Raw genomic sequence first — 26,022 nt, 5'->3', positions numbered from 1 at the left:
TGGCGTCACGGCGGGCTACGCAACGGCCATTTCGGAAACGCCCTGGCAAAGGGCAATCCCGGTGACGTCACTGAACAAATTGCGCCTGCGCAGATCCTTCCCGGCGCCTGGTCGGGGGGTGTGTTTGGGGGCGGCGCGTGTCACGTGGCTTGAGGCAACCGATTGATCGCGCGCCCCGACCAATGGCGTGGGAGGTCGTAGGGGAAGGGTGAGAGTTGAACGCTGGGCTGGAGGAGGAGAAGGGGGGGGGTGGTTGGTGTTAACGGCAGCGGAGAGTTTGCCCTCCCTCGGGGGTTGGAGCCTGGAGCTGGATGGAGGCCGCTTGGTTTTAAAGCTGGCCGCGTGAGTTTTTCGCTCCTCAAAAGCCGGGGTAACCGCGATGGCGGCCAACGAGGAGCAGACGGTGAGCAGGGCCGGGGGCTGGGGGCCGGGGGCCGTGTTTAACAGGCTGTGCCGGAGAGCGAGGGACCTGTGGATCGGGGGGGGGGGGGAGGGGGGGGCGCGCGGAAAGTGGGCGGTTATGAGAGCGGAGAAACTGGGTGGCTCTGTCCAGCCTTGTGGCGGCTTTAAGAGGGGAGGGGGTTCCTGAGGGAGGCAGGAATTTGACACCTGGGCAAACGTGCCCGAGCCCATGACTAAAGGTGTTGAAGGTTGAGTCTTTGTAAACTAATGGCCCCGGTCATTGGAAATGATGAAGCTACCGGGCATCAGCCAGGAATGTGAATGTTGAGGTTTTCTTATTCCTTACCATATAGTGGAGGGGTAGCATTGACAACTCTGTGACAGTATGGAGCTGGAGAAGCATTGGGGTAGGTGTGTTGTACATTTTCACGCTTGTCTCAGTACAAATGCTGCTCCTGAGACTGGTGTATTGACGCATAGGACATTTGAAATGCAATAAATTTGGCCTATTAAATGCGCTATACTCACAGCGTACGTCGGTGATTATTATCCTACCAACGGAAATAGATTGCTGATCCACTTTTACTGTTGAGTCAAAATCCTGAACTCCCAACCTGATACCACTGTAGAAATATCTTTACCACATAGGCTGGAGCAGTACAAGAAGAAAGCTCTATGATGACCACCTTCTAGGAGACAATTCGGAATGAGTAATAAACGTTGGCCTAGCCAGTGCAAGAAGGCGACTCTATGATGACCACCTTCTAGAAGACAATTTAGGATGGGTAATAAATGTTGGCCTAGCCAAAGATGCCCAAACCCTGTGAGTGAATAAATGAAAATACATAATGGGCATATATAGTAAAAGTCTCCGTGTGCGTGTGTCTCTCTGACTGTTTGAAACCTATCAAAAATATTTGGATCACATGGAAATTGAGTTAATATAGCTCTTTCATTTTCTGCATTATTCTTTACTATTCCTGAAGTGAAGGACCCATTAAACTACATTCTGTATTTGAGGGTTCCAGAAATTCTACTCTTTATTCATAAAAGCAAAAAACTGCAGATGCTGGAAATCCAAAACAAAAATGAAAATACCTGGGAAAAACTCAGCAGGTCTGGCAGCATCTGCGGAGAGGAACACGGTTAACGTTTCGAGTCCGTATGACTCTTCAACAGAACTAAGTAAAAATAGAAGAGAGGTGAAATATAAGCTGGTTTAAGCGTGGGGGTGGGGGTGGGGGTGGTGGGGGGGGGGTGGAGACAGGTAGAGCTGGGTAGACGGCCAGTGATAGGTAGAGATAACCAAAAGATGTCATGGACAAAAGGACAAAGAGGTGTTTAAGGCGATGATATTATCTAAGGAATGTGCTAATTAAGAGTAGAAAGCAGGACAAGCAAGGTACAGATAGCCCTAGTGGGGGTAGGGTGGGGTGAAGGAATCGAACTAGGCTAAAAGGCAGAGGTAAAACAATGGATGGAAATACATTTAAAAATAATGGAAATAGGTGGGATATTGGAAAAAGGTGGGGGGGGGGGGGGTCGGAAAGGGGGTGGGGACGGAGGAGAGAGTTCATGATTTAAAATTGTTGAACTCAATATTCAGTCCGGAAGGCTGTAAAGTGCCTAGTCGGAAGATGAGGTGCTGTTCCTCTGGTTTGCGTTAAGCTTCACTGGAACAATGCAGCAGGCCAAGGACGGACATGTGGGCATGAGAGCAGGGTGGCAAGCGACAGGAAGGTCTGGGTCATGCTTGCGGACAGACCGAAGGTGTTCTGCAAAGCAGTCACCCAGTCTGCGTCTGGTCTCTCCAACGTAGAGGAAACTGCATTGGGAGCAACGAATGCAGTAGACTAAATTGAGGGAAGTGCAAGTGAAATGCTGCTTCACTTGAAAGGAGTGTTTGGGCCCTTGGACGGTGAGGAGAGGGTAAGTAAAGGGGCAGGTGTTGCACCTTCTGCGGTTGCATGGGACGGTGCAGTGGGAGGGGGTTGAGGTGTAGGGGGTGATGGAGGAGTGGACCAGGGTGTCCCGGAGGGAACGATCCTTGCCGAATGGCGCCAGGGGTGGTGAAGGGAAGATGTGTTTGGTGGTGGCATCATGCTGGAGTTGGCGGCAATGGTGGAGGATGATCCTTTGAATGCGGAGGCTGGTGGGGTGATAAGTGAGGACAAGGGGGACCCTATCATGTTTCTGGGAGGGAGAGGAAGGTGTGAGGGCAGATGCGCGGGAGATGGAACGGACACGGTTGAGGGCCCTGTCAACCACCGTGGGTGGAAAACCTCTGTTAAGGAAGAAGGAAGACATGTCAGAGGAATTGTTTTTGAAAGTGGCATCTTCAGAACAGATGCGACGGAGGCGAAGGAACTGAGAATGGGATGGAGTCCTTACAGGAAGCGGGGTGTGAGGAGCTGTAGTCGAGGTAGCTGTGGGAGTCGGTATGCTTGTAAGGGATATTGGTGGACAGTCTATCACCAGAAATTGAGACAGAGAGGTCAGGGAAGGAAGGGAAGTGTCAGAGATGGACCATGTGAAAATGAAGGGGGAGTAGAAATTGGAAGCAAAATTAATAAATTTTTCCAGGTCCAGACAAGAGCATGAAGCAGCACAGAAGTAATCATCAATGTACCGGAGAAAGAGTTGTGGGAGGGGGCTGGAGTAGGACTGGAACAAGGAATGTTCCACATACCCCATAAAGAGACAGACATAACTGGGGCCCATGCGGGTACCCATAGCCACACCTTTTATTTGGAGGAAGTGAGAGGAGTTTAAGGAGAAATTGTTCAGTGTGAGAACAAGTTCAGCCAGACGGAGGAGAGTAGTAGTGGATGGGGATTGTTCGGGCCTCTGTTCGAGGAAGAAGCGGAGAGCCCTCAGACCATCCTGTTGGGGGATGGAGGTGTAGAGGGATTGGACGTCCATGGTGAGGAGGAGGTGGTTGGGGCCAGGGAACTGGAAATTGTTGATATGATGTAGGGTGTCAGAGGAATCACGGATGTAGGTGGGTAGGGACTGGACAAGGGGAGAGAGAATGGAGTCAAGATAGCAAGAACTGAGTTCCGTGGGGCAGGAACAGGCTGACACGATCGGTCTGCCGGAACAGTCCTGTTTGTGGATTTTGGGTAGGAAGTAGAAGTGGGCCGTCCGAGGTTGGGGGACTATGAGGTTGGAAGCTGTGGAAGGAAGATCTCCAGAGGAGATGAGGTCAGTAAGAGCCCTGGAAACAATGGCTTGATGGTCAGTGGTGGGGTCATGGTCCAGGGGGAGGTAGGAGAAAGTGTCTGCGAGTTGACGTTCAGCCTCTGCGAGGTAGAGGTCAGTGCGCCAGACAACAACAGCACCACTCTTGTCAGCAGGTTTGATGACAATGTCAGGGTTGGACCTGAGAGAACAGAGTGCAGCAAGTTCAGTGAGAGACAGGTTAGAGTGGGTGAGAGAAGCAGAGAATTTGAGACGACTAATGTCATGCCGACAGTTCTCAGTGAAAAGATCAAGAGAAGGTAAGAATCCAGAGGGAGGGGTCCAGGTGGAGGGAGAATATTGGAGGCGGGCAAAAGGATCCGTTGAACGGGGAGAGGACTCCTGCCCAGAGAAGTGAGCACAGAGACGAAGGCGGCGGAAGAAGAGTTCAGCATCGTGCCGAGCCCGAAATTCATTGAGATGAGGGCGTAAGGGTATAAGTCCTTTGCTGAGCACTGAACGTTCAGCATCGGAGAAGGGAAGGTCAGGGGGTATGGTGAATACACAGCCAGGGCTGGGATTGGAAGAGGGGATGGGGACAGAGGGACAGGCAGGGGTGGAGGGTCCTGGATGGGTGTTGGTGTCGATGAGTTGTTGGAGCTTGCGTTCCTTTGCACCTGAAAGAAAGGGACAAAGTTTCTTGCTGAGGCGTCGGATGAGACGAAGAATAAAATGAAACTGGGGGCACGTGCAGCTTAGAAAAAGGGTGCGGCGGTGCTGCTGGAGGGAGCGGTCGAGTGTGTTCATATGGAGCGCATGGCACTGAGTGTGGATCTCAGAATGCGACGAGAACAGCAGTCCGAGGAGCATTGTATGTCCCAGAGATACCTGTAATCCTGGGTGGGTTCGAAACATGAGGGATGGAACTTCAGTTGAAATCCACTTGGGGTAAGTCGGAGACGGAGACAGTCACTGAGGAAGAAAATATGGCTGTGAAAGCGGGTTTTAGTAAACACCTTGTCAAACACCAGGGGAGAAATGGAAAGCAATGAAGGTGAACAAGGCAAAAGAGAGATACGGAAATCCTGTCGGAGAGAAGAGCAATACTTCAAGGTAGGCATTCCTTGAAGAGAAGTGGCAGTCAATTAAACACTAAGATAAAAGCAAAAAACTGCAGATGCTGGAAATCCAAAACAAAAATAAAAATACTTGGAAAAATTCAGCAGGTCTGGCAGCATCTGCGGAGAGGAACACAGTTAACGTTTCGAGTCCGTATGACTCTTCAACAGAACTAAGTAAAAATAGAAGAGAGGTGAAATATAAGCTGGTTTAAGGGTGGGGGGTGGTGGGAAAGGTAGAGCTGGATAGAGGGCCAGTGATAGGTGGAGATAACCAAAAGATGTCATAGACAAAAGGACAAAGAGGTGTTGAAGGTGATGATATTATCTAAGGAATGTGCTAATTAAGGGTAGAAAGCATGGCAAGCAAGGTACAGATAGCCCTAGTGGGGGTGGGGTGGAGGAATCGAAATAGGCTAAAAGATAGAGATAAAACAATGGATGGAAATACATTTAAAAATAATGGAAATAGGTGGGATATTGGAAAAAGGGGGGGGTGGGGATCGGAAAGGGGGTGGGGATGGAGAAGTGAGTTCATGGTCTAAAATTGTTGAACTCAATATTCAGTCCGGAAGGCTGTAAAGTGCCTAGTCGGAAGATGAGGTGCTGTTCCTCCAGTTTGCGTTGAGCTTCACTGGAACATTGCAGCAGGCCAAGGATGGACATGTGGGCATGAGAGCAGGGTGGAGTGTTGAAATGGCAAGCAACAGTGAGGTCTGGGTCATGCTTGCGGACAGACCGAAGGTGTTCTGCAAAGCGGTCACCCAGTCTGCGTTTGGTCTCTCCAATGTAGAGGAAACCGCATTGGGACCAACGAATGCAGTAGACTAAATTGAGGGAAGTGCAAGTGAAATGCTGCTTCACTTGAAAGGAGGCATTATTCATGATTCCTCAGATACTGAAGCAGTCCGTGTCCACAAGCAGTAAGACCAAGACAGCCTTCAGGCTTGGTCTGATAAGTGGCAAGACTGATGGGGCAGTAATTGACTGGGTTGGATTTGTCCTGCTTTGTGGACAGGGCATACCTGACCAATTTTCTACATTTCTGGGTAGATGTCAGTTTTGTTGCTGTACTGAAACAACTTGGCTATGGGCGCAGCTCAATCTGGAGCACAAACCTTCATTACTATTGCTGGAATGTTGTCAGGGCCCATAACATTTGCAGTATCCAGTACCTTCAGTTGTTTCGTGATATCATTGCTTATGCACATACTGCTGCACATCCAGGAAACTTGCGACAAAAGCAAAATGCAACAGTTGCTGATAATTTGAAATAAAAACAGAAAATGCTGGAAATACTTAGCAGGCCTGGCAGTAACTGTTTAGAGAGGAACAGTTAATGCTTCAGGTCATTGACTTCTGGTCAGAACTTATGATCTCGCTTGTTCTAGCATTCTTTCAGATGAAATTAGATTTGCATTTAATTATCTAATCTGAGTAGGGTATCAGGAGATCACATCGAAATATAAAGTGCTTTCCTCTCTGCTTTAATGACCTTATAACTGGCTTTGGTTTTTTTCTTTCAGATGGAGCTTGAAGCTCTTCGCTCCATTTATGAAGGAGATGAATGTTTTAAGGAACTTAGTCCAGTATCTTTTCAATACAGGGTGAGTTATAGTAAGCCATTTGGTGCAAATACATTTGGTGCACTTGAGTTTGCATTGATTAGCATTGAAGTTAATGTTTTTGCACTTCGGAGTATTATACCTCAGAATTCTATGTGAGTGATGTAGGAGCATTAGGGATTAACTCATTTGCAGAGCAGACTTTCCCTGTGGTATCCACATGTGCAATGGTGTTCTGAATTATAGGAAGCTAAAATGCACAATATACACAATGTATTTGTCAGCAGATTGATCTTGAAGCCAGGTTGTGATTGATAGGCTCAGAGGCATCTTCTTCCTCTAAGACGTTTGTGGTGCAGTTTTATTACAGTTATTGACTCTTTCTCAAAACATGTAACTTTTTCCCCCAAAACTTGCCATGGAAATTTGGCACAGCCGTTTGAGACACGGGATAAATTTGAGCATTGTCACCAGGGCAATAAACTTAGTGAAACAATTTGCTCATATGTTGGAGGGGATCAGCTCCACCGTGTTGTCACTCAGATGACGAGGTTGGAATTCCACCTTCCCCCTTGTGCCCCTTGTTTTCTGAAAAAAGGAAGCCAGATGTAACTTTTGACTTAGAGTAATGATAGTTGCAAAATAAATGACTAGAGGCGATTGTTGAATGTTTGAAGGAGATGTATCCAATGTATTCAATAGTCAACTATAAAGTATGTTGTATTTAGAATGTCTTCCCTTCTCTGCCAATACTGAATCACAGAATCACAGTGCAGAAGAGGCCCTTCGGCCCATCGAGTCTGCACCGACACGTGAGAAACACCTGACCTACCTACCTAATCCCATTTACCAGCACTTGGCCCATAGCCTTGAATGTTGACTGCTTTTAACCTTTTGTTTGTTTTTCTATTTTATTTTAGGTAGGTAACCTTGGCGACCCTAAAGCCTTTCTGCTAGAAATTTCATGGCCTGAAATGTATCCAGAACTGCCCCCAAACATATCATTGAATGCATTCTTCAACAATAGCATGTAAGAGTTCTAATTCTATTTATCAGAAAATGCTGGATAATTATTTTATCCTCCTTGCAATTTTAAAGAGATCTGTAATTAATTGATTTGTAAATTAAAATCCAACTTTATTCTTTGAATACAAGTGCTCTGTATTTAAGATTTCTGTAATTTAAAAAAAAATCACATAACACACACCTTTTGGTACAAGATCTCTTTCAGTTTGATTCTGCCTAAAATCAAATTGGTAAGGCAAATTGTGTTTAACTAACTTGCTAGAGTTTTTTAATGAGGTAACAGAAGGCTGATGAAGGTAATGCTGTTGATGTGGTGTACATGAACTTCCAGAAGGCATTTGATAAAGTGCTGCACACAGACTTGTGGGCAAAATTTTAGCTCATAGAATAAAAAGGACAGTAGCAACCTGGGTATGGAATTGACTGAGTGACAAGGCACAGAGAGTAGTGAGGAAGGTTTGTAGTGGAGTTCCCCAGGGGTCAGTGTTGGGACCTTTGCTCTTCCTGATGTATATTAATGACCTAAACCTTAGTGTAAAGGGCACAAATTTCAAAATTTGTGCATGATATGAAACTTGGAAGCATTGTGAACTGTGAGGAGGATAGCGTAGAATTTCAAAAGGACATAGACACATTGTTGGGATGGGCAGACAGGTGGTAGATGAAATGTAATGCAGAGAAGTGTGAAGTGATTCATTTTGATAAGAAAAATTCAGAGAGAGACACAATATAAAATAAAGGGTACAACTCTAAAGGGGTTGCAGGAGCAGAGAGACCTGGGTGTATATGTACATCATTAAAAGTGTCAGAATCGGTTGAGAGAGTGGTTAATAAAACACACAGTATCCTAGACTTTATTAATAGGGCATGGAGTATAAAAGCAAGGAAGTTATGTTAAACTGGTTTGACCTCAATTGGAGTATTGTATACAGTTCTAGGCAGCACACTTTAGGAAGGATGTGAAGGCATTAAAGAGAGTGCAGAAAAGATTCATGAAAATAGTTCCAGGGATGAGGAACTATGCATATATAGATTGGAGAAGTTGGCACTGTTTTCCTTGTAGAAGAGAAGGTTGAGAAGAGATTTGATAGCGGTATTCAAAATCATGAGGATTCTGGATAGAGTTGATAGGGAGGAACTATTCCCATTGATGGTAGGATCAAGGACAAGAGGCCTCAGATTTAAGATAATTGGCAAAACAAACAATGGCCTCATGAGGAAAAATGTTTTCACATAACGAGTGGTTAAGATCTGGAACTCACTGCCTGAGAGTGTGGTGGAGGGAGATTCAATCAAGGCATTCAAGAGGGAATTGAATTCTTATCTGAAAAGGAAGAATGTGCAGGATTATGGAGAGAAGGCAGGAGAGTAGCACCAGGTAAATTGCTCCCATGGACAGCTGGCGCAGACATGATAGGCTGAAGGGCCGTTCCCTGTGCTGTAAGTATTCTGTGATTCTATAATGCCAGACTTTGTTGAGCTATTTTTGATGTGCCATAGGACTGTCCCAGAAAGGTGCCTCAGAGCCAACCTATAAAAGAAAGCCTAAACAGAGAAGTTAATGCAAACTTAGCTAAGACAGCTAATAAACTAACACTAATTCCCATACTTTTACCCTATGTACATTGTGGCAAAAACAGTTGACCATGAAGCTTTAATTAAAAGTCTTATTTTTTTCTCCCCCCTCCCCCTCGCCAGCCCGAATGAAAGCAAGACTTTGCTTCGCTAGCTGTTCCATTATTAATGACCTATGTTTCACCTAATACTTTTAGTTGGAAAGTTCCAATTAGATAGGTAAAGAACTGGTACAATGTATTGGATCATATTTTTCAGTAAAACTGGCAACTAAAGTTTTAACCACACTCGGTTCCTCGTTTTGGTAATCAATCTGGTTACATCTTTTTTGTTGTGTTTGTGTGCTCTTCAGTTCTTCATCAGTAAAGCAGAATATATTAGCCAAGCTGCATGAACAGGTTGAAGCAAACCTGGGGACGGCCATGGTGTACACACTCTTTGAATGGGCTAAAGAGAACCAAGAGCAGCTCATGGAAAATCACCACCCAAAAGTTAATGCAGTGGTAAGTCTGATATTAAGAATGTTCTAACTTTGAGATGCTTAATTCCTAAGTGTTCCGTTTCTACTGAAATGCTGCATTTTGAATTTAATCATTTGAATTGTGACTATGCAGCTTCAATATAAGGAAACTATTGTGCATTCATGTTCATAGTTGAATTAATATTAAAATTTAATTTGTTTTGAAATACCTTCAAGATATTTAAACCTTTTTGAATCTTGAATGTTGTCTTCTGTTAGTCACCTCTTCAGGCAGTCACACCACTTAGGATAGGGTCCCCTGATTTGGACAGTGGTCAGGGACAGGAGGGTGTGACTGCGAGTGAGGAAGGTAAGGGGATCCAGAGGGCAGGAGCCTCAGTCTTTGCAATTGTCCATTGGGTTTGAGGTGTTTTCAGCTTGTTTGGATGAGAGTGGGGGCTACAGGGTGGATGAGCAAACCAACCATGGCACCGTGGTACAGGGAGCCATTCAACTAGGGGGAGAAAAAAGGTAGAAGTAGTAGGGGACAGTATAGTGAGGGGGATTGACACCCTTCTCTGTAGCAAAAAACAAGAGTCCAGATGGCTATGTTACCTGCCCAGAGCCAGGGTTCAGGACATCTCCTCAGGGCTGAAGAGGAACTTGCAGTGCGAGGGGGAGGATCCAGTTGTCATGGTCCATGTAGGTACCAATGGCATAGGTAGAACTAAGAAAGAGGTTCTGTATAGTGTATGAGGAGCTAGGCACTAAATTAAAAAGCAGAGTATCAAAGGTAATAATCTCTGGATTATTACCTAAACCACGTGTAAATTAGCATAGGGTACATAAAATTAGAGAGGTGAGTACGTGGCTCAAACACTGGTGTGGGAGAAATAGGTTCTGGTTTATGGGCACTGGCACCAGTACTGAGGAAAGTGGGGGCTGCACTGCTGGGACGTTCTATACCTTAACTGTGCTGGGACTGGTGTTCTAGCAAGCCATATAGATTTCTAGACTCTAAAGGCGTCAAGGGGTATGGGGACAGAGCGGGAGCATGGAGTTGAGATAGAGGATCAGCCATGATCATGTTGAATGGTGGAACAGGCTTGAAGGGCCGAATAACCTACTCCTGCTTCCATTTTCTATGTTTCTAACTAGGGACATAGAGAGTTTTAAACTAAATAGTGGGGGCAAAGAATCAAATTTGGAACATTTGGTAAATCAAAGAGTAGAGAAAAGACAAGAGAGACAGGTATGAATGTGGGAAATGATAAACAGACCATGAAAGGGAGTACAAATCTATGACTAAATCAGAGATAAGGCTAGAGGTTACAAAAATAATAAAAGGACAAAAAAACTGAAGGCTCTATCTAAATGCATGTAGCATTAAAAAAAAAACAGATGAACTGAGAGCACAAATAAAAATAAATATGTACAATCTGATAGCCATTACAGAGAGATGGCTGCAGGTTGACATAGATTGAGACCTGAATATGGAAGGGTACATGATATTTAGGAAGGACAGGAAGTCAGGAAAAGGTGGAGGGGGTGGCTGCAGGTTGTAACCAAGTTAGCTGGCATTTTAACATGAACAAACAAACTTGCATTTACATAGTGTCTTTCATGACCTTGGGATGTCCCAAAACACTTCATAGCCAGTGATATCCTTTTGAAGTGGGGTCACTGTTGTAGTTTGGGAAACAGCGCCCAATCTGAATGCAGCAGAGTCCCATAAACAGTATTGATGTAAATTATGAGATCTGTTTTCAGATGTGTTGGTTGAGGGATAAATGTTAAGCAGGAACAGAATGCCTCTACTCTTTTTGAAAAGTGCCACAGGATCTTTTATGAATCATTTAGCCAAATGATTGATATTCAGTCAGCTGTTTCCAGGCATAAAATACTTATAGCTACAAGAATAGTTCCTCTGTACTATATGTTCTGTTACAGAAGAGGTTAAAATGATTAGCGTAAAAATATTGAATTTAAGCCAATGTATATTTTTGGGGTTCCCTACAGACCATATCAGTGACTGAAAATACTGTAACATCTAATACTTCTGTGGCTAAGAAAAAGGAGAAAAAAGAACAGCTGTCAAAATCCCAAAAGAAGAAATTGGCTGATAAGACAGGTTTGGAATATTGCTTTGAAGGCTTAAAATTAGTAACTGCTGTGTGCATACAAATGAATGAAGCTAAGACTGTGCAGCCTTTTTCGCTTCCCCTGCAATGCAAAAGGGTGGGGCCAAGATGTTTTGATGTACGGTATTCTGGTTATCTAAGGTTATCTATGGGGGAGGCGATGACCGCGTGGTATTGTCGATGGACTAGTAACCCAGAGACCCAGGGTAATGATCTGTGAACCCGGGTTCGAATCCCGGCACAGGATGGTGGAATTTGAATTCAATAAAAACCTGACTAAATGGGATAGATTTCGAACAGATCTAGCAACTCAAGACCATGAGGCGCTGTGGTCAATCAGCAGCAGAATTGTACTCGAACACAATCTGTAACCTCATGGCCTGGCATATCCCCCACCCCACCATTACCATCAAGCCAGGTGATCAGCCCTGGTTCAATGAAGAATGCAGGAGGGCATGCCAGGAGCAGCGCCAGGCATACCTAAAAATGAGGTGCCAACCTGGTGAAGTTGTAACACAGGATTACTTGCGTGCCAAACAGCATAAACAGCAAGTGACAGAGCTAAGCAACCCCACAACCAATGGATCAGATCAAAGAACAAGAACAAAGAAAAGTACAGCACAGGAACAGGCCCTTCGGCCCTCCAAGCCTGTGCCGATCATATTGCCTGTCAAACTAAAACATTTCAGGGTCCATATTCCCATCCTATTCATGTATTTGTCAAGCTGCCTCTTAAACACCACTATCGTACCTGCTTCCACCACGTCCTCTGGCAGCGAATTCCAGACACTCACTACCCTCTGCGTAAAAAACTTGCCCAGCACATCTCCTCTAAAGTTTTCTCCTCTCACCTTAACTCTATGTCCCCTAGTAATTGACTCTTCCACCCTGGGAAAAAGGTTCTGACTATCTACTCTGTCCATGCCACTCATAATTTTGTAAACTTCTATCAAGTCGCCCCTCAATCTCGGTCGCTCTAGTGAGAACAATCCGAGTTTCTCCAACCTCTCCCCATAGCTAATAACCTCCAGACCAGGCAGCATCCTGGTCAACCTCCTCTGCACCCTCTCCAATACCTCCATATCCTTCTGGTAATGTGGCGACCAGAATTGCACGCAATATTCCAAGTGTGGCCTAACCAAGGTTCTATGCAGCTGCAGCATGACTTCCCAGCTTTTATACTCAATATCCCTGCCGATGAAGGCAAGCATTTCATATGCCTTCCTGACTACCTTATCCACCTGCGTTGCCACTTTCAGTGACCTGTGGACCTGTACACCCAGATCCCTCTGCCCGTCGATGCACTTAAGGGTTCTGCCATTTACTGTATAATTCCTACCTGTATTAGACCTTCCAAAATGCATTACCTTGCATTTGTCCGGATTAAACTCCCATTTACCATTTCTCCGCCCAAGTCTCCAACCGATATATATCCCGTTGTATCCTTTGACAATCCTCTTCACTATCTGCAACTCCTCCAACTTTAGTGTCGTCTGCAAATTTACTAATTAGCCCAGTTACATTTTCCTCCAAATCATTTACATATACTACAAACAGCAAAGGTCCCAGCACTGATCCCTGCGGAACACCACTAGTCACAGCTCTCCATTCAGAAAAGCACCCTTCCACTGCTACCCTCTGTATTCTATGACCAAGCCAAATATTCATTTGGCCAGCTCACCTCTGATCCCGTGCGACTTTACCTTCTGTACCAGTCTGCCATGAGGGACCTTATCAAAGACCTTACTGAAATCCATGTAGATAACATCCACTGCCCTTCCATCATCGATCATCTTTGTCACTTCCTCGAAAAACTCGATCAAGTTAGTGAGACACAACCTCCCCTTCACAAAACCATGCTGCCTCTCACTAATACGCCCATTTGCTTCCAAATGGTAGTAAATCCTGTCATGAAGAATCTTCAATAATTTCCCTACCACTGACGTAAGGCTCACTGGCCTGTAATTTCCTGGATTATCCCTGCTACCCTTCTTAAACAATGGAACAACATTGGCCATTCTCCAGTCCTCTGGGACCTCACCCGTAGCCAATGAGGATACAAATATTTCTGTCAAAGCCCCAGCAATCTCCTCCCTTGCCTCCCTCAGTACTCTGGGGTAGATTCTATCTGGCCCTGGGGACTTATCCACCTTAATATTCTTCAAGACGCCTAACACCACCTCTTTTTTGATCTCAACATGATCCAGGCTATGTACACACTCTTCCCTAGACAAATCGATCGCTAAGTCCTTCTCTTTGGTGAATACTGATGAGAAGTACTCATTTGGTATCTCTCCCATTTCTTCTGGCTCCACACACAGATTCCCACCTCTGTCCCTGAGTGGGCCTACCCTTTCCCTGGCTACCCTCTTGCTTTTTACACATGTATAAAAGGCCTTGAGATTTTCCTTAATCCTGGTTGCTAATGACTTTAAGTTCTGCAGTCCTGCCACATCCAGTCGTGAATGGTGGTGGACAATTAAACAACTCACTGAGGAGCACAGCACATCAGTGCAAAAGATAAGGCCCGGCATATTCCCCAACCTACCTTCAGCCAGAAGTGCCGAGTGAATGATCCATCTCGGCCTCCTCCGGAGGTCCCCAGCATCACAGATGCCAGTCTTCAGCCAATTTGATTCACTCCACGTGATATCAAGAAACAGCTGAAGGCACCGGATACTGCAAAGGCTATGGGCTCTGACAATATTCCGGCAATAGTACTGAAGACTTGAGCTCCAGAACTTACCGCGCCCCCAGCCAAGCTGTTCCAGTACAGCTACACCACTGGCATCTACCCAGTTATGTGGAAAATTGCCCAGATATGTCCTGTACACACAAAGCAGGACAAATCCAACACAGCCAATTACCACCCCATCAGTCTACTCTCGATCATCAGTGAAGTAATGGAAAGGGTCATCAACAGTGCAATCAAGTAGCATTTGCTTAGCAATAATCTGCTTGCTGACACCCAGTTTGCATTCCGCCAGGGCAACTCAGCTTCTGACCTCATTACAGCTTTGGTTCAAACATGGACAAAAGAGCTGAACTCCTGAGGTGAGGTGAGAGTGACTGCCCTTGGCATCAAGGCAGCATTTGACTGAGTGTGGCATCAAGGAATCCTAGCTAAACTGGAGCCAATGGGAATCAGGGAAAACTCTCCGCTGGTTGGAGTCATACCTAGTACAAAGGAAGATGGTTGTGGTTGTTGGAGGTCGGTCACTTCAGCTCCAGGACATCACTGCAGGAGTTCCTCAGAGTAGTACCCTCAGCCCAACCATCTTCAGCTGCTTGATCAATGACCTTCCTTCCATCATGAGGTCAGAAGTAGGGATGTTCGCTGATGACTGCACAATGTTCAGCACCATTCGTGACTCCTCGGACACTGAAGCAGTGCATGTCCAAATGCAGCAAGACCTGGACAATATCCAGGCTTGGGCTGACAAGTGGCAAGTAACATTGGCACCACACAAGTGTCAGGCAATGACCATCTCCAATAAGAGAGAATACAACCATCGCCCCTTGATGTCCAATGGTATTACCATCGATGAATCCCCCACGATCAACATCTTGGGGGTTACCATTGACCAGAAACTGAACTGGACTAGCCATATACATACTGTGGCTACAAGTGCAGGTCAGAGGCTAGCAATCATGCGACAAATAACCCACCTCCTGACTCCCCAAAGCCTGTCCACAATCTACAAGGCATAAGTCAGGAATGTAATGGAATACTTCCCACTTGCCTGGATGAGTGCATCTCCTGCAATACTCAAAAAGCTTGACACCATCCAGGACAAAGCAGCCCGCTTGATTGGCACCACATCCACAAACATTCACTCCCTCCACCACCGGCGCACAGTAGCAGCAGTGTGTACCATCTACAAGATGCACTGCAGGAATTCACCAAAGCTCCTTAGACAGCACCTTCCAAATCCACAACCACTACCATCTAGAAGGGCAAAAGCAGCAGCTAGTTGGGAACACCATCACCTGGAAGTTCCCCTCCAAGTCACTCACCATCCTGACTTGGAAATATATCGCCGTTCCTTCACTGTCGCTGGGTCAAAATCCTGGAACTCCCTTCTGTTAGGTGTTCACTATAGGTGTGCCTACACCTCATGGACAGCAGCAGTTCAAGAAGGCAGCTCACCACCACCTTCTCAAGGGCAACTAGGGATGGGCAATAAATGCTGGCCCAGCCAGCGAAGCCCACATCCCATGAATGAATTTTTTAAAATGCAGCATTTCTCCACTGTTACGATCATTATCTTATGTCAAGTAACACAATTCACCCTTTCCTTCTCTAAAGGACACAATGAAGCAGGTGGGTTTTTACCACAAATCTGTAGCTTCAAGGTCACTTTTCTCCTTCTTGATTTATTTAAATAATGGAATTTAAATTCCATAGCTGCCATGGTTGGATTTAACTCATGTCTTCAGATCACTGGTCCGGTAGCAAAGCCATCGTGGCCTCATAGCTTTTCGAGCAACTTGTTGCTCCTTAATTTCCCTCTTGGTTTGTTTTTTTTAAATAGCCTCTCTCTCAGCCTTCACAGAGATAGAAAAGGTTTCCAACACCAAGGTATGAAGTGTCCCTCTCAATAGCTTGACATGATTTAAAGATTTAGATCTCTGGGAAATATTTCTTATCAATTGCACCAAGCTTTACAATTAAATTCGCCTGGCAGTGTTTGGGAAGGAGAATTGGGTCCTGGTCTCCACTCATCCTTGTTGATCCATGCTGACAGAGAGATTGGGTGAAACCAGGATTGGTCTTGGTTTTGATGCTTCCAAAGTCAAATAGCTGACTGCTTGCTATTGAAGGCTCACACACAAATCATAGCCAAAAGTTGACTGGAATCCATGGTCAGTAGCCCAGGAAAGAGCGGTGGGAGGAAATTGATGTGGAAGAAACAAATGCTCCTCTTTGAATCTAATGCTAAGGAATTTTAAAAAAATTTTCTACTAGATAACCGAGGGGAATTGCCACGTGGATGGAATTGGGTGGATGTCATTAAGGTAAACTTTGACTTTTTTTTTGTAAAGCTCAATGATTTGAGGCACATAATACCTGGTAACAGTCTGACTGTATTTTAGTGCACAGAAGCTTCATCAGATATGATCACAGTTGTAATTATTTTGAAAGATTTAAAGGAAATCGTCTTGCCCTAAAAGGATTTGCAAATTGATATCACGCGTTTCGATTGCTAACAAGCTTTTCCATTTTCTCTCAAATAAAATCTGCTGATGCTTGATGGATGACTTTGTTCTGGCAAATACAGCATGTAAGTATTTTTTTTTTAATTTTAAAACCTCCCCCACCACCCACCCATACAGAGTATTTTGTGCAAGGCAGATTTCATTAACTGAGCCGACTGTTGGACATACCCAGTCAACTGTGAATAAGTGATACTGTATCCAGTAAAATTTGACTTTGCAGTGAAGGATGGATAAATTGTCGGTTTGTATATTTCTTATTTGGAATGAAGCCCGTCAAACATGTGATTTAAGTCCCTGGTTGAATGTACCTCACCCCCATGGATTACGGGTGGAAATTCCTCCCCACCTCACCAAAGTTTCTCTTTTCGGTTGCTTGCCTTACCCAAATTTTTTTCCGCTACTGATCAAGCCCCACTTCCCATATTTTCTTTCTTATGCCCTCCCGCAATTTGCCTTCGACTCCATGTCAAGTGACTCCTTATCTTCAGTTACTTTATCCTTCACCAAAATACCTAGTCCCATGCAACAACTTCTCTGTACTTTTATCTTAACTCATTTCATGAAGCTGCACTTCTGCCTTAGAATTAGTGCTGCTATTTTTCGGGAATGCAAAAGGGGGCATTGCTGCGTTCTTTTTAAAAAAGGCAGTCTGAAAGTCAATGAAGAAAGTTTAGGGTTAGCAATAATTTCAAGTCGAAAGGAGGTTGTGTCTAGCAAATTCAGTGGCTTACTATTAAGATCATGAGAAATGGGAGCAGGAGTAGGCCGTTCGGCTCATCGAACCTGCTCAGCCATTTGATAAGATCATGACTGTTCTGATTGTGGTCTTGTCTCCGTTTTCCTGCCCATACCCCATAACCCTTAACTCCCTTGCCGTTCACAAATCTGTAACTCGGCCTTGATTATATGCAATGACCCAGCCTCCACGGCTCTCTGTGGAAGAGAATTCTGAAGACTAACGGCCCTCCTGAGAGAAGAAATTCCTCTTCATCTTAGTCTTAAATGGGAGACCCCTTATTTCTAAACTGTGACCCCTAGTTCTAGATTCCCCCATGAGAGGAAACATCTTTCCAACATCTACCTTTTCTGCCCCCTCAGAATCTTATGTGTTTCAATAGGATCACCTCTCATTCTTCTGAACTCCAATGAATATAGGCCCAACCTGCTCAATGTTTTCTCATAAGACAACACCTTCACACCAGGAATCAGCAGAGTGAACTTTATCTGAATTGCTTCCAATGCAAGTATATCTCTCCTTAAGAAGCCCAAAACTGTACGCTGAGATGAGGTCTTGCTTTTATACTCCATCCCCCTTGCAATAACGGGCAACATTCCATTTGCCTTCTTAATTACTTGTTGTACCTGCATGCTAATTTTTTGTGATTCATATACGGGGACACCCAGATCCTTTGTACTGAAGCATTTTCCAGTGTCTCTCCATTTAAATAATAATCTGCCATACTATTCTTCCTGTCAAAGTGGACAAGCTCACATTTTCCTGCATTGCACTCCATCTGCCAATTTTTTGCCCACTCACTTAACGTATCTATATCCCTTTGTATCCTCCTCACAGCTTGCTTTCCTGCCTATCTTTGTGTGGTCAGCAAATTTGGCTACGATACAGTACGTCCCTTCATCCAAGTCATTAGTATAGATCAGAAATAGTTGAGGTCCCAGCACTGATCCCTATAACTCCACTAGGTATAGTTTGCCAACCTTCAACAGCACCTTCCAAACTCCCGACCTCTACCACCTAGAAGGACAAGAGCAGCAGGTGCATGCAAACATCATCACCTGCAAGTTCCCCTCCCAGTCTCACACCATCCTGACTTGGAATTATATCGCCGTTCCTTCAATGTCACTTGGTCAAAATTCTGGAACTCTCTCCCAAACACCATATGGACTGCAGCGGTTCAAGAAGACAGCTCACCATCACCTTCTCAAGGGAAATTGGGGATGGGCAATATAAATGCTGGTCTAGTCAGTGACACCCACATCCTGTGAAAGAATTTTTTTAAATCCCGACTCTGTTTCCTGTCAGTTAGCCAATCCTCTATCCTTGCTATTATATCAGCCACAACACCATGAGCCTCTTATCTTGTGCAGTGACCTTTGATGTGGCACCTTATCGAATACGTTTTGGAAATCCAAGTACACCACATCTACAGGTTCCCCTTTATTCACCTTGCTTGTTATATCCTCAAAGAACTCTAATAAATTTATCAAACACAATTTCTGCCTAATTATATTATGATTTTCTAAATGTCCTGCCGCTACCTCCTAAGAAATGGATTCTAGCACTTTCCCAATGACAGATTTTATACTATAAAGCCTGTAGTTTCCTGCTTTCTGTCTCCCTCCTTTCTTGAATAGCGGTGTTACATTTGTAAGTAAAATTTAAGTAAATTCAGATTTTTATCACCTGAAAATTGAGTTACATGTTAAAAGCAGTTTTGGAAACTGATTCACAAGCCTCTATAATATTCTGGTTTCATTTCCTATTTTGGGAATAGAATAATATATATTGTACTATTTATTTTATTCTTTCTTCCCCAGTTGAGCAAAACTGGCAGCAAGGATGATGACTAACCCAAATTTATGGATTGGTGTGAACCTAGAATGTCAGATTTATTTTGCTGGAGCACATTCATTTCCCGTGTTTGTGTGGAAAACCTCTTTGGAAAAATTACAGCATCTGTTTGGTATGAAATCATTGTGGGTTTTGTTTTTACTCGACAGACTATCTGCACATTTCAATGGCAATTGATGCACTAAATCTGACAGTCAACTGGGTCTGTCCACTTACAAAGCAAAATAAAAAATATAGAATAACTTGAGGTCCTACTAAGTTGGACACACGGTAACAGATTGCTTTATTGCACATATTTCTTGTGGAGTATACCTCTGTTAAAATCATGTTTTGAATTATAAAGCCATGGTTTAATATTTTCCCGAGCAGCATGGTTAAGATGGTGACCTATCTGCAATCATGCTAACTGTTATGCTATTTTAACGAGGGTATTATGGACTGTACCTCTTTTCCTCACTCCCCCTTTTGATATCCTGAAGTATCATCATGAGGAAATCAACCGGAAATATTTAGGATTTTAATAAAGCTTTTAATATTTGTTATCGCATGGACTCTTATTATAAAGCAGGAAAAATTTCCCACACATGCGTATGTGACCTGTGCAGTAAGGGAGAGATCATGGATGTTACCTACCTAGATTTCAGGATCATATTTGACATAGTCCATAGCCAATCAGTTAGTCAGGAAAATTGTTAAAATGGATTGACGAATGGTTGGCAGGCAACAATGAATAGTAGTGCATGCCTACATGTCTGGATGCCAGTTACTTACTAGTGGAGTGACGCAAGTTTCAGTACGGGATCTTCTAAATGATTTTCAGAAAGGATTTGCGGCTGGGGTGTCAAATTTTAAATCCATGCCAAATTGGCAGCGATCATAAATGATGAATATCCAATGTTCAAAAGGATTTTGAAAAGCTTGATCAATGTCCAGAGAAATATCAGATACAATTCCATGGATTCAGTTGCAAAGTTAAGATTTAACAGAGGGAAAGTTGACGTGGATTATGAGGAAAGATATGAAGACAGGCCTTGGACTAGGGGTTTTAGTGACCAGATCATTAAGATCTATTAGCATAATGTTCCCAGGCTGTTGGAAAGCAAACCAAGATTGTTAGGAAGCATAGCATGGGTAGAAGTATAAATCCAGAAAAGTCAACTTAAAACTCTATTTGGCCCTGATGAGATACAAATTGTATATAATGCAGCCGATCATGTTGTGAAACATGGCAGTCAGGCCCACTTAATCGCGGGAGTGGCCGCACATCAGTCTCCCATCAGTGGGAAAACTGCCTGCAATTAATTTGGAGGCGGGAATGGGCCCATGGGAGAAACTTACCCACTTTCAGCAGGTTGTCAATTAGGCTTATTATTGACACCACTTATCCATGAGCCCAGCGGAATTTAGTGGTGGCTTGGGGATTACATGCAAGTGGCACGGCTTTCCTGTGCCTCCAGAAGGCTGCCAGGCAAACCCTGTCAAAGGCACTCAATGTCTGATCGAGGGAACCAGCATTGGGAAGGGGATAGCCATTGAAAGTCACCCCGCTCCTATCCTGGCCTCCAACCCCTTCTCATTGGCCAGCAGCTATGGGAAGTTGGGTGGCGGGGGAGAGGTGGAGTGTGGATTTCTGACCTCCTGGGTCCTAAATTCAGAAGAAGGTTCAGCTCTGACCTGTTAATTTGGTCAGGTTTCCCTTTTAGAAGCCACACAGTCTTTCTCTGGTTCTCCAGCCGATGAACGGGACCCACTTCACTTATGTTAAATTCCACCCCACATCCAGAGTATTGTGTGCCGTTTTGGTCTTCCTGCTATTCAGTTATTGTGGGCATAGTTGTACAGAGAGGCTATGCAACTAATCCCAAAAATTAAGGGAATGCCATATGAGGAAAGATTTGACTGCCTTAGGTCTTTTCTCTCTCAAAACAATACTAAGTGAGAATTTGATGGAAGTGGTAATAATAGACCGATCAGGGACTCTGACATTTGAGCTTTTGTTTGCTGGTCATCATCCCACTCTTGGCCCGAAGTGCCCAATTCTTTTTCTTTTACAAAGAATGACATTTTACATCCCCATGCTGCAAAAGTTAAACTTCTACTTGTCTTTGAATTCACCAAAGCAGCAAAGCTTGGATCACCTCTGAATTGAAGTCTTTCATCCGTGAACATCAAAGGCACCTTCACACCGGAGACTCCCAGGAGTGGAAGGAGAACTGTAATAACGTACAGCATGCCACTTCAAATGCAAAAGCTGCTTCTATCTTGACCAGATTATGCAGTTGAAGAAGGATAATCCGTCATTGTGGTATCAAACTAATGACGTCATCTGCCCAGTCCTCTCAGCGTATTGCAGTTCCTACTGGAGATCAGTCCCAGCCGCTCTTCAACACCAATATCATTCATAAATACTTCACAGGGGTTGCTGGTGACATGACATCTCTGAACTTTTCCCAGTTACTGACAATTTTACCAGCGAGAGAGCTTTCTGTTATCCAACTGTGGGAAGTCTATTGAGAGCTCTTGAGAGTTAAACCTGGAAAGTTAGCTAGTCCAAATGGAATTCCAGCCAAATGAAAGTTTATCCAAGTCTTTGCCTGGGAGTTTAGTGTTCCGTTATGCAATGTCTTGAATGCTTCTTTTATCTTTGAATGCTTACCACAGAAAGTAGTTGAGGCCAAAACATTGTACGTTTTCAAGGAGTTAGATATAGCTCTTGGGGTGAAAGGAATCAAAGGATTTGGGGAGAAAGCGGGAGCAGGCTGTTGAGTTGGATGATCAGCCATGATCATGATGAATGGCAGAGCAGGCTCGCAGGGCCAAATGGCCTACTCCTATTTTCTATGTTTTTCCGAGGGAATAATTCAACGTCATTGGAAGCGAGCAATTCTTGTTTGTGCTGAAACAACAACCAGCAGCATTGGACAAACTACATCTGTAGTTTTACAGCCACAAAACCCCAGTGAAGATTTACTTCTGTCTCAACATCAAGGTTTCTTGCTTGGGTTTTCTTCTGGTGGACTGCTGAGGATTCACTAAATGCTTTTCTTCAGCTGGTATCTCTTCCTGAGACACCCAAAAAACACAATCTAAGCTCACTATTACTTCAACTTCAGCGCAAACACATGATTCCCTGAACTTAGTTCCCCAGCAGGCTTGCAGGATTTCTTATGTGAGAGATTATACCTTCAGCCTGCAATCTCTGGTATACACACACTAACTGATTGCTCTTCTGTATTTCCGCCTGTGTGTGTCTCTGGACCACCTGTGGCTAGGCAACAGCACTTTTTTTCTACTTTTTTTAACCTCCTGAACTACTAAGCCCTTGGTAACCCACTTCACTTCAAAAGTTGTAAAACCTCAATAAAAATGCATGTGTACCAACAGGGCCCCAGACTTGCTGGCATCCAGCTCACAAACACCTCTAAATGAAACTAAAACCAGGTTTCACCTTTCTTCACACCAAAATACGAAATATAAATTAAACTTAAAGCTATATGTTCCTAACACCGGGTAAATGTAGATGGGATGTTTCCCTTCACTGGTGCATCTAGAACTAAGACACACAGTCTCAGAATATGGAGCAGGCCATTTAGGACTGAGCTGAGAAGGAATTTCATCCCTCAGGGGGTGGTGAATCTTTGGAATTCTCTACCCCAGAGGACAGTGGAAGCTCAATCATTAAGTATGTTCAAACCAGAAATCGATAGATTTCTGAATACTAATGACATCAAGGGATTGGGGGGTGGGGTAGTGGGGAAAAATGACAGGTAGATGATCAGCCATGATCTGTTTGAATGGCAGAGCAGGCTCGATGGGCTGAATGGCCTACTCCTGCTGCTATGTTCCTCAGATGGTGGAAAACTAGGTCTCCCACTCAGTTGCCTTCCACTGCCTAGCGTATTAGGGCAATGGAGGAGCAATGAGGCCCCTCATTGCCACTTAATTGGGCAGCTGAATTTGCTCTTAAGAATTATGCATTTTAAAGAAGGAACTAAAGTACAGTAAAGTCCCGTTGTTCGCGGATGGGTTACATTCCCGCGATATCTCGCAAACGGCAAAATTGCGAATGGGGATCGTTTTTAAAACAGGGGATTTAATTAGATCGGTTCCAGACACGCGAGTGCAGTACTGACTGGACTCTCCAGCAAAAAAGGTGCGGTGCAGTACCTGTAAAGGACAGACAGGGGCGCCTCTGAGCAAGACATCAGTGAAGCTTTAACATTGAACCGAGCCGTTATTGCAGCTCTGGACCCAGAAATTCTGACATTTCCGAGTTGGTCCCTTGGCCTGAGCTGCACTTCGGCTGGAGCCATTTCAGTCTCTGCTTCGACATGGCTGCCGCCTCCCCGGGAAAAGGAGGGAGAGAAGGGACCATGGATAAGTGAGAATTTCTCTCACAATGGGCGATGTTGTCTACAAAGTAAAAGGTGAATGAATTCACGAATAAGGAAGTCTCAGACTGCGGGACCTTACTGTATCAGATTCTATCATGAGCCAGATGGCTTTGGATTGGTGAACTAGATTTAGCACCCACACCTAAATGGGTTACCCTGAAAGATCAATGCACTGAGCAAGTCTCCCTGGAGTCCCAATGCCTGTCAAAACTTTCATTCAAACTGTTTGAATGTTTGCTGACCAGAACTTTTCTAACACCTGACTTTTCTGCTTCCAAAGACTTAAGTTAACTTCTCATAGCAAACGAAACAGGACATGGAAAATATGATGTTAAATTTGATTTCAGAAGGCATTGCTTTTTGGGTGAATTTTGAACCACACGTTTGCTTCAAGAATTGTCTCCGCAGTCCATAAAGTTTGTATTTGCTAGACTTTGAAGCTGTCCTCTAGTTTACTTGTTGTCTACCAATGAAAATAAAAAAAAAAGTTTTTAGACTCTGGAATTCGTGGGAGCTGTACCAGTCTTCTTCAGGGTTTCCGCTGTTCTTCTGGAGTTGCCAGAAACCTGGAAAATTCCCTATAATTTCAGCGCCATATTATCTATTCCATTGTGGCTATGCCCCAATGTGTGACGTGGGTAGTTGTGAAGTTATCCACTTCGGTTGGAAAAACAGAATGGCAGAGTATTATTTAAATGGTGATAGATTGGGAAATGCTGCTGTATAAAGGGAACTGGATGTTCTTGTACGCCAGTCACTGAAAGCAAGCATGCAGGTGCAGCAAGCAGTTAAGATGGCAAATAGTATGTTGGCCTTCATTGCAAAAGGACTTGAGTACAGGAGCAAGGATGTCTTACTGCAGCTGAACAGGGCCTTGGTGAGACCACACCTGGAGTGTTGTGTGCATTTTGGTCATCTTACCTAAGAAAGGATATACTTGTCATGAGGAGAGATTGGGCCAACTAGGCCTATATTCACTGGAGTTTAGCAGAATGAGAGGAGGTCTCATTGAAACATAAAATTCTGACAGGGATGGGCAGACTGGATGCAGGGAAGATGTTCCCTCTGGCTAGGAGGTATAGAACAAGGAGTCACAGTCTCAGGATACGGGGTAGATCATTTAGGACCGAGATGAAGAGAAACTTCTTCATTCAGAGGGTGGTGAACGTGTGGAATTCTCTACCACAAAAGGCTGTGGAGGCTGAGTCACTGAATATATTTAATGAGGAAATAGATTTCTGGACTCTAAAGGTGTCAAGGGCCCATGGGGAGAGTGCAGGAGTATGGCGTTGAGATAGAGGATCAGCCATGATCATGAATGGCAGAGCAGGCTCGAAAGGCTGAATGACCTACTCCGCTCCTATTTTCTATGTGAATTTGCAAATGTAAGTTCACTGTTTCCTGCACCATTTTATTTCTCTTTTAACCTGTTGTTATCGGCTGGAGTTCATCTTCCATTTCTATCCAAATTCTCACACAACAGGTTAGCCATCACTTGCTGAAGTAAGGTTGTTGGAGTATGCACTTGGGTGTTAAGAAATCTGAGTGTCACTTCCAGGCATTTCTGTAAGAAATGTAGTAGCTTTAGGCTAATTAGTGATTGCCCAAAGTGTGGCATTTTGGCTTTTCAAACATGGGAGTTGTCCCAATTGTTGCTTCATAGTATTACCTTACAAATTACAACTTCAGTGCTGACACCATCCCTTAGAATCGTGTTGAGAAGGAGCAAAGGACACTTCATGTCTTTCTTCAATGATTGCAAATTCCCTTTAGATTAAACATTTGCTGCGCAAGACCTGTCCAGTTTGTCTTCGTGGTTAAAAACTCCTGTAAATACAATGGTTGGGTAGTTTCCCAGTTCATTTGAGATTCAGTATAGAACAGGTTTAAAGGGGGAACCTGTTCAAAGGAGGAGGGCTGTACTAAAGTCCCCTTGCAATGAAGGTCAACATACCATTTGCTGCCTTAACTGCTTGCTGCACCAGCATGCTTGCCCTCAGTGATTGGTGTACAAGGACACCCAGGTCCCTTTGTACGTCAACATTTCCCAATCTATCACCATTTAAATAATACTCTGCCATTCTGCTTTTCCTACCAAAGTGGATAACTTCGATTTCCCATAGAGGGATCACTTCTCTCATAATAGATATTGTTTTTCCCAAAGTTCCTCACAAGAACCTGGATTAAGTATCACAGAACTGGTATGGCGCAAAAGGAGGCCATATGGCCCATTCTTTCTGCACTATCTCTCATGAATAAGCAACTCACCTATTGCCATTCTGCCTTCTCTCCATAACCCTACACATTCTTCCTTTTCAGATAACAGTCTAATTCCCTTCTGAATGCTTTAA

The 26,022-nt window shown here is 44.2% G+C and overlaps 1 protein-coding gene across 3 annotated transcripts; it reads left to right on the top strand.

Moving 5' to 3' along the window:
* Positions 1–205: 205 nt before the first annotated feature.
* rwdd (RWD domain containing 4) lies at positions 206–19,819 on the top strand. Of its 3 annotated transcripts, XM_078561915.1 has the most exons (7): positions 206–403; positions 6,227–6,307; positions 7,186–7,295; positions 9,219–9,369; positions 11,346–11,457; positions 16,437–16,486; positions 19,244–19,819. In XM_078561915.1, exons 1-7 carry the CDS (start codon positions 380–382, stop codon positions 19,274–19,276), a joined length of 561 nt encoding a protein of 186 aa, XP_078418041.1. In that variant the 5' UTR covers positions 206–379; the 3' UTR covers positions 19,277–19,819. The 3 variants fall into 3 exon arrangements, with proteins under 3 accessions (XP_078418041.1, XP_078418038.1, XP_078418042.1); XM_078561912.1 differs by having other exon boundaries at positions 16,437–19,819; XM_078561916.1 differs by lacking the exon at positions 6,227–6,307 and having other exon boundaries at positions 236–403; positions 16,437–19,819.
* The last annotated feature ends 6,203 nt before the right edge of the window (positions 19,820–26,022 follow it).

Source organism: Cetorhinus maximus, chromosome 2, assembly GCF_964194155.1.
Source record: "Cetorhinus maximus chromosome 2, sCetMax3.hap1.1, whole genome shotgun sequence".
Taxonomy (NCBI): Eukaryota; Metazoa; Chordata; class Chondrichthyes; order Lamniformes; family Cetorhinidae; genus Cetorhinus; species Cetorhinus maximus.
The sequence above is the reverse complement of the archived record's forward strand: the minus strand, read 5'-3'. Positions and strand labels throughout refer to the sequence as shown.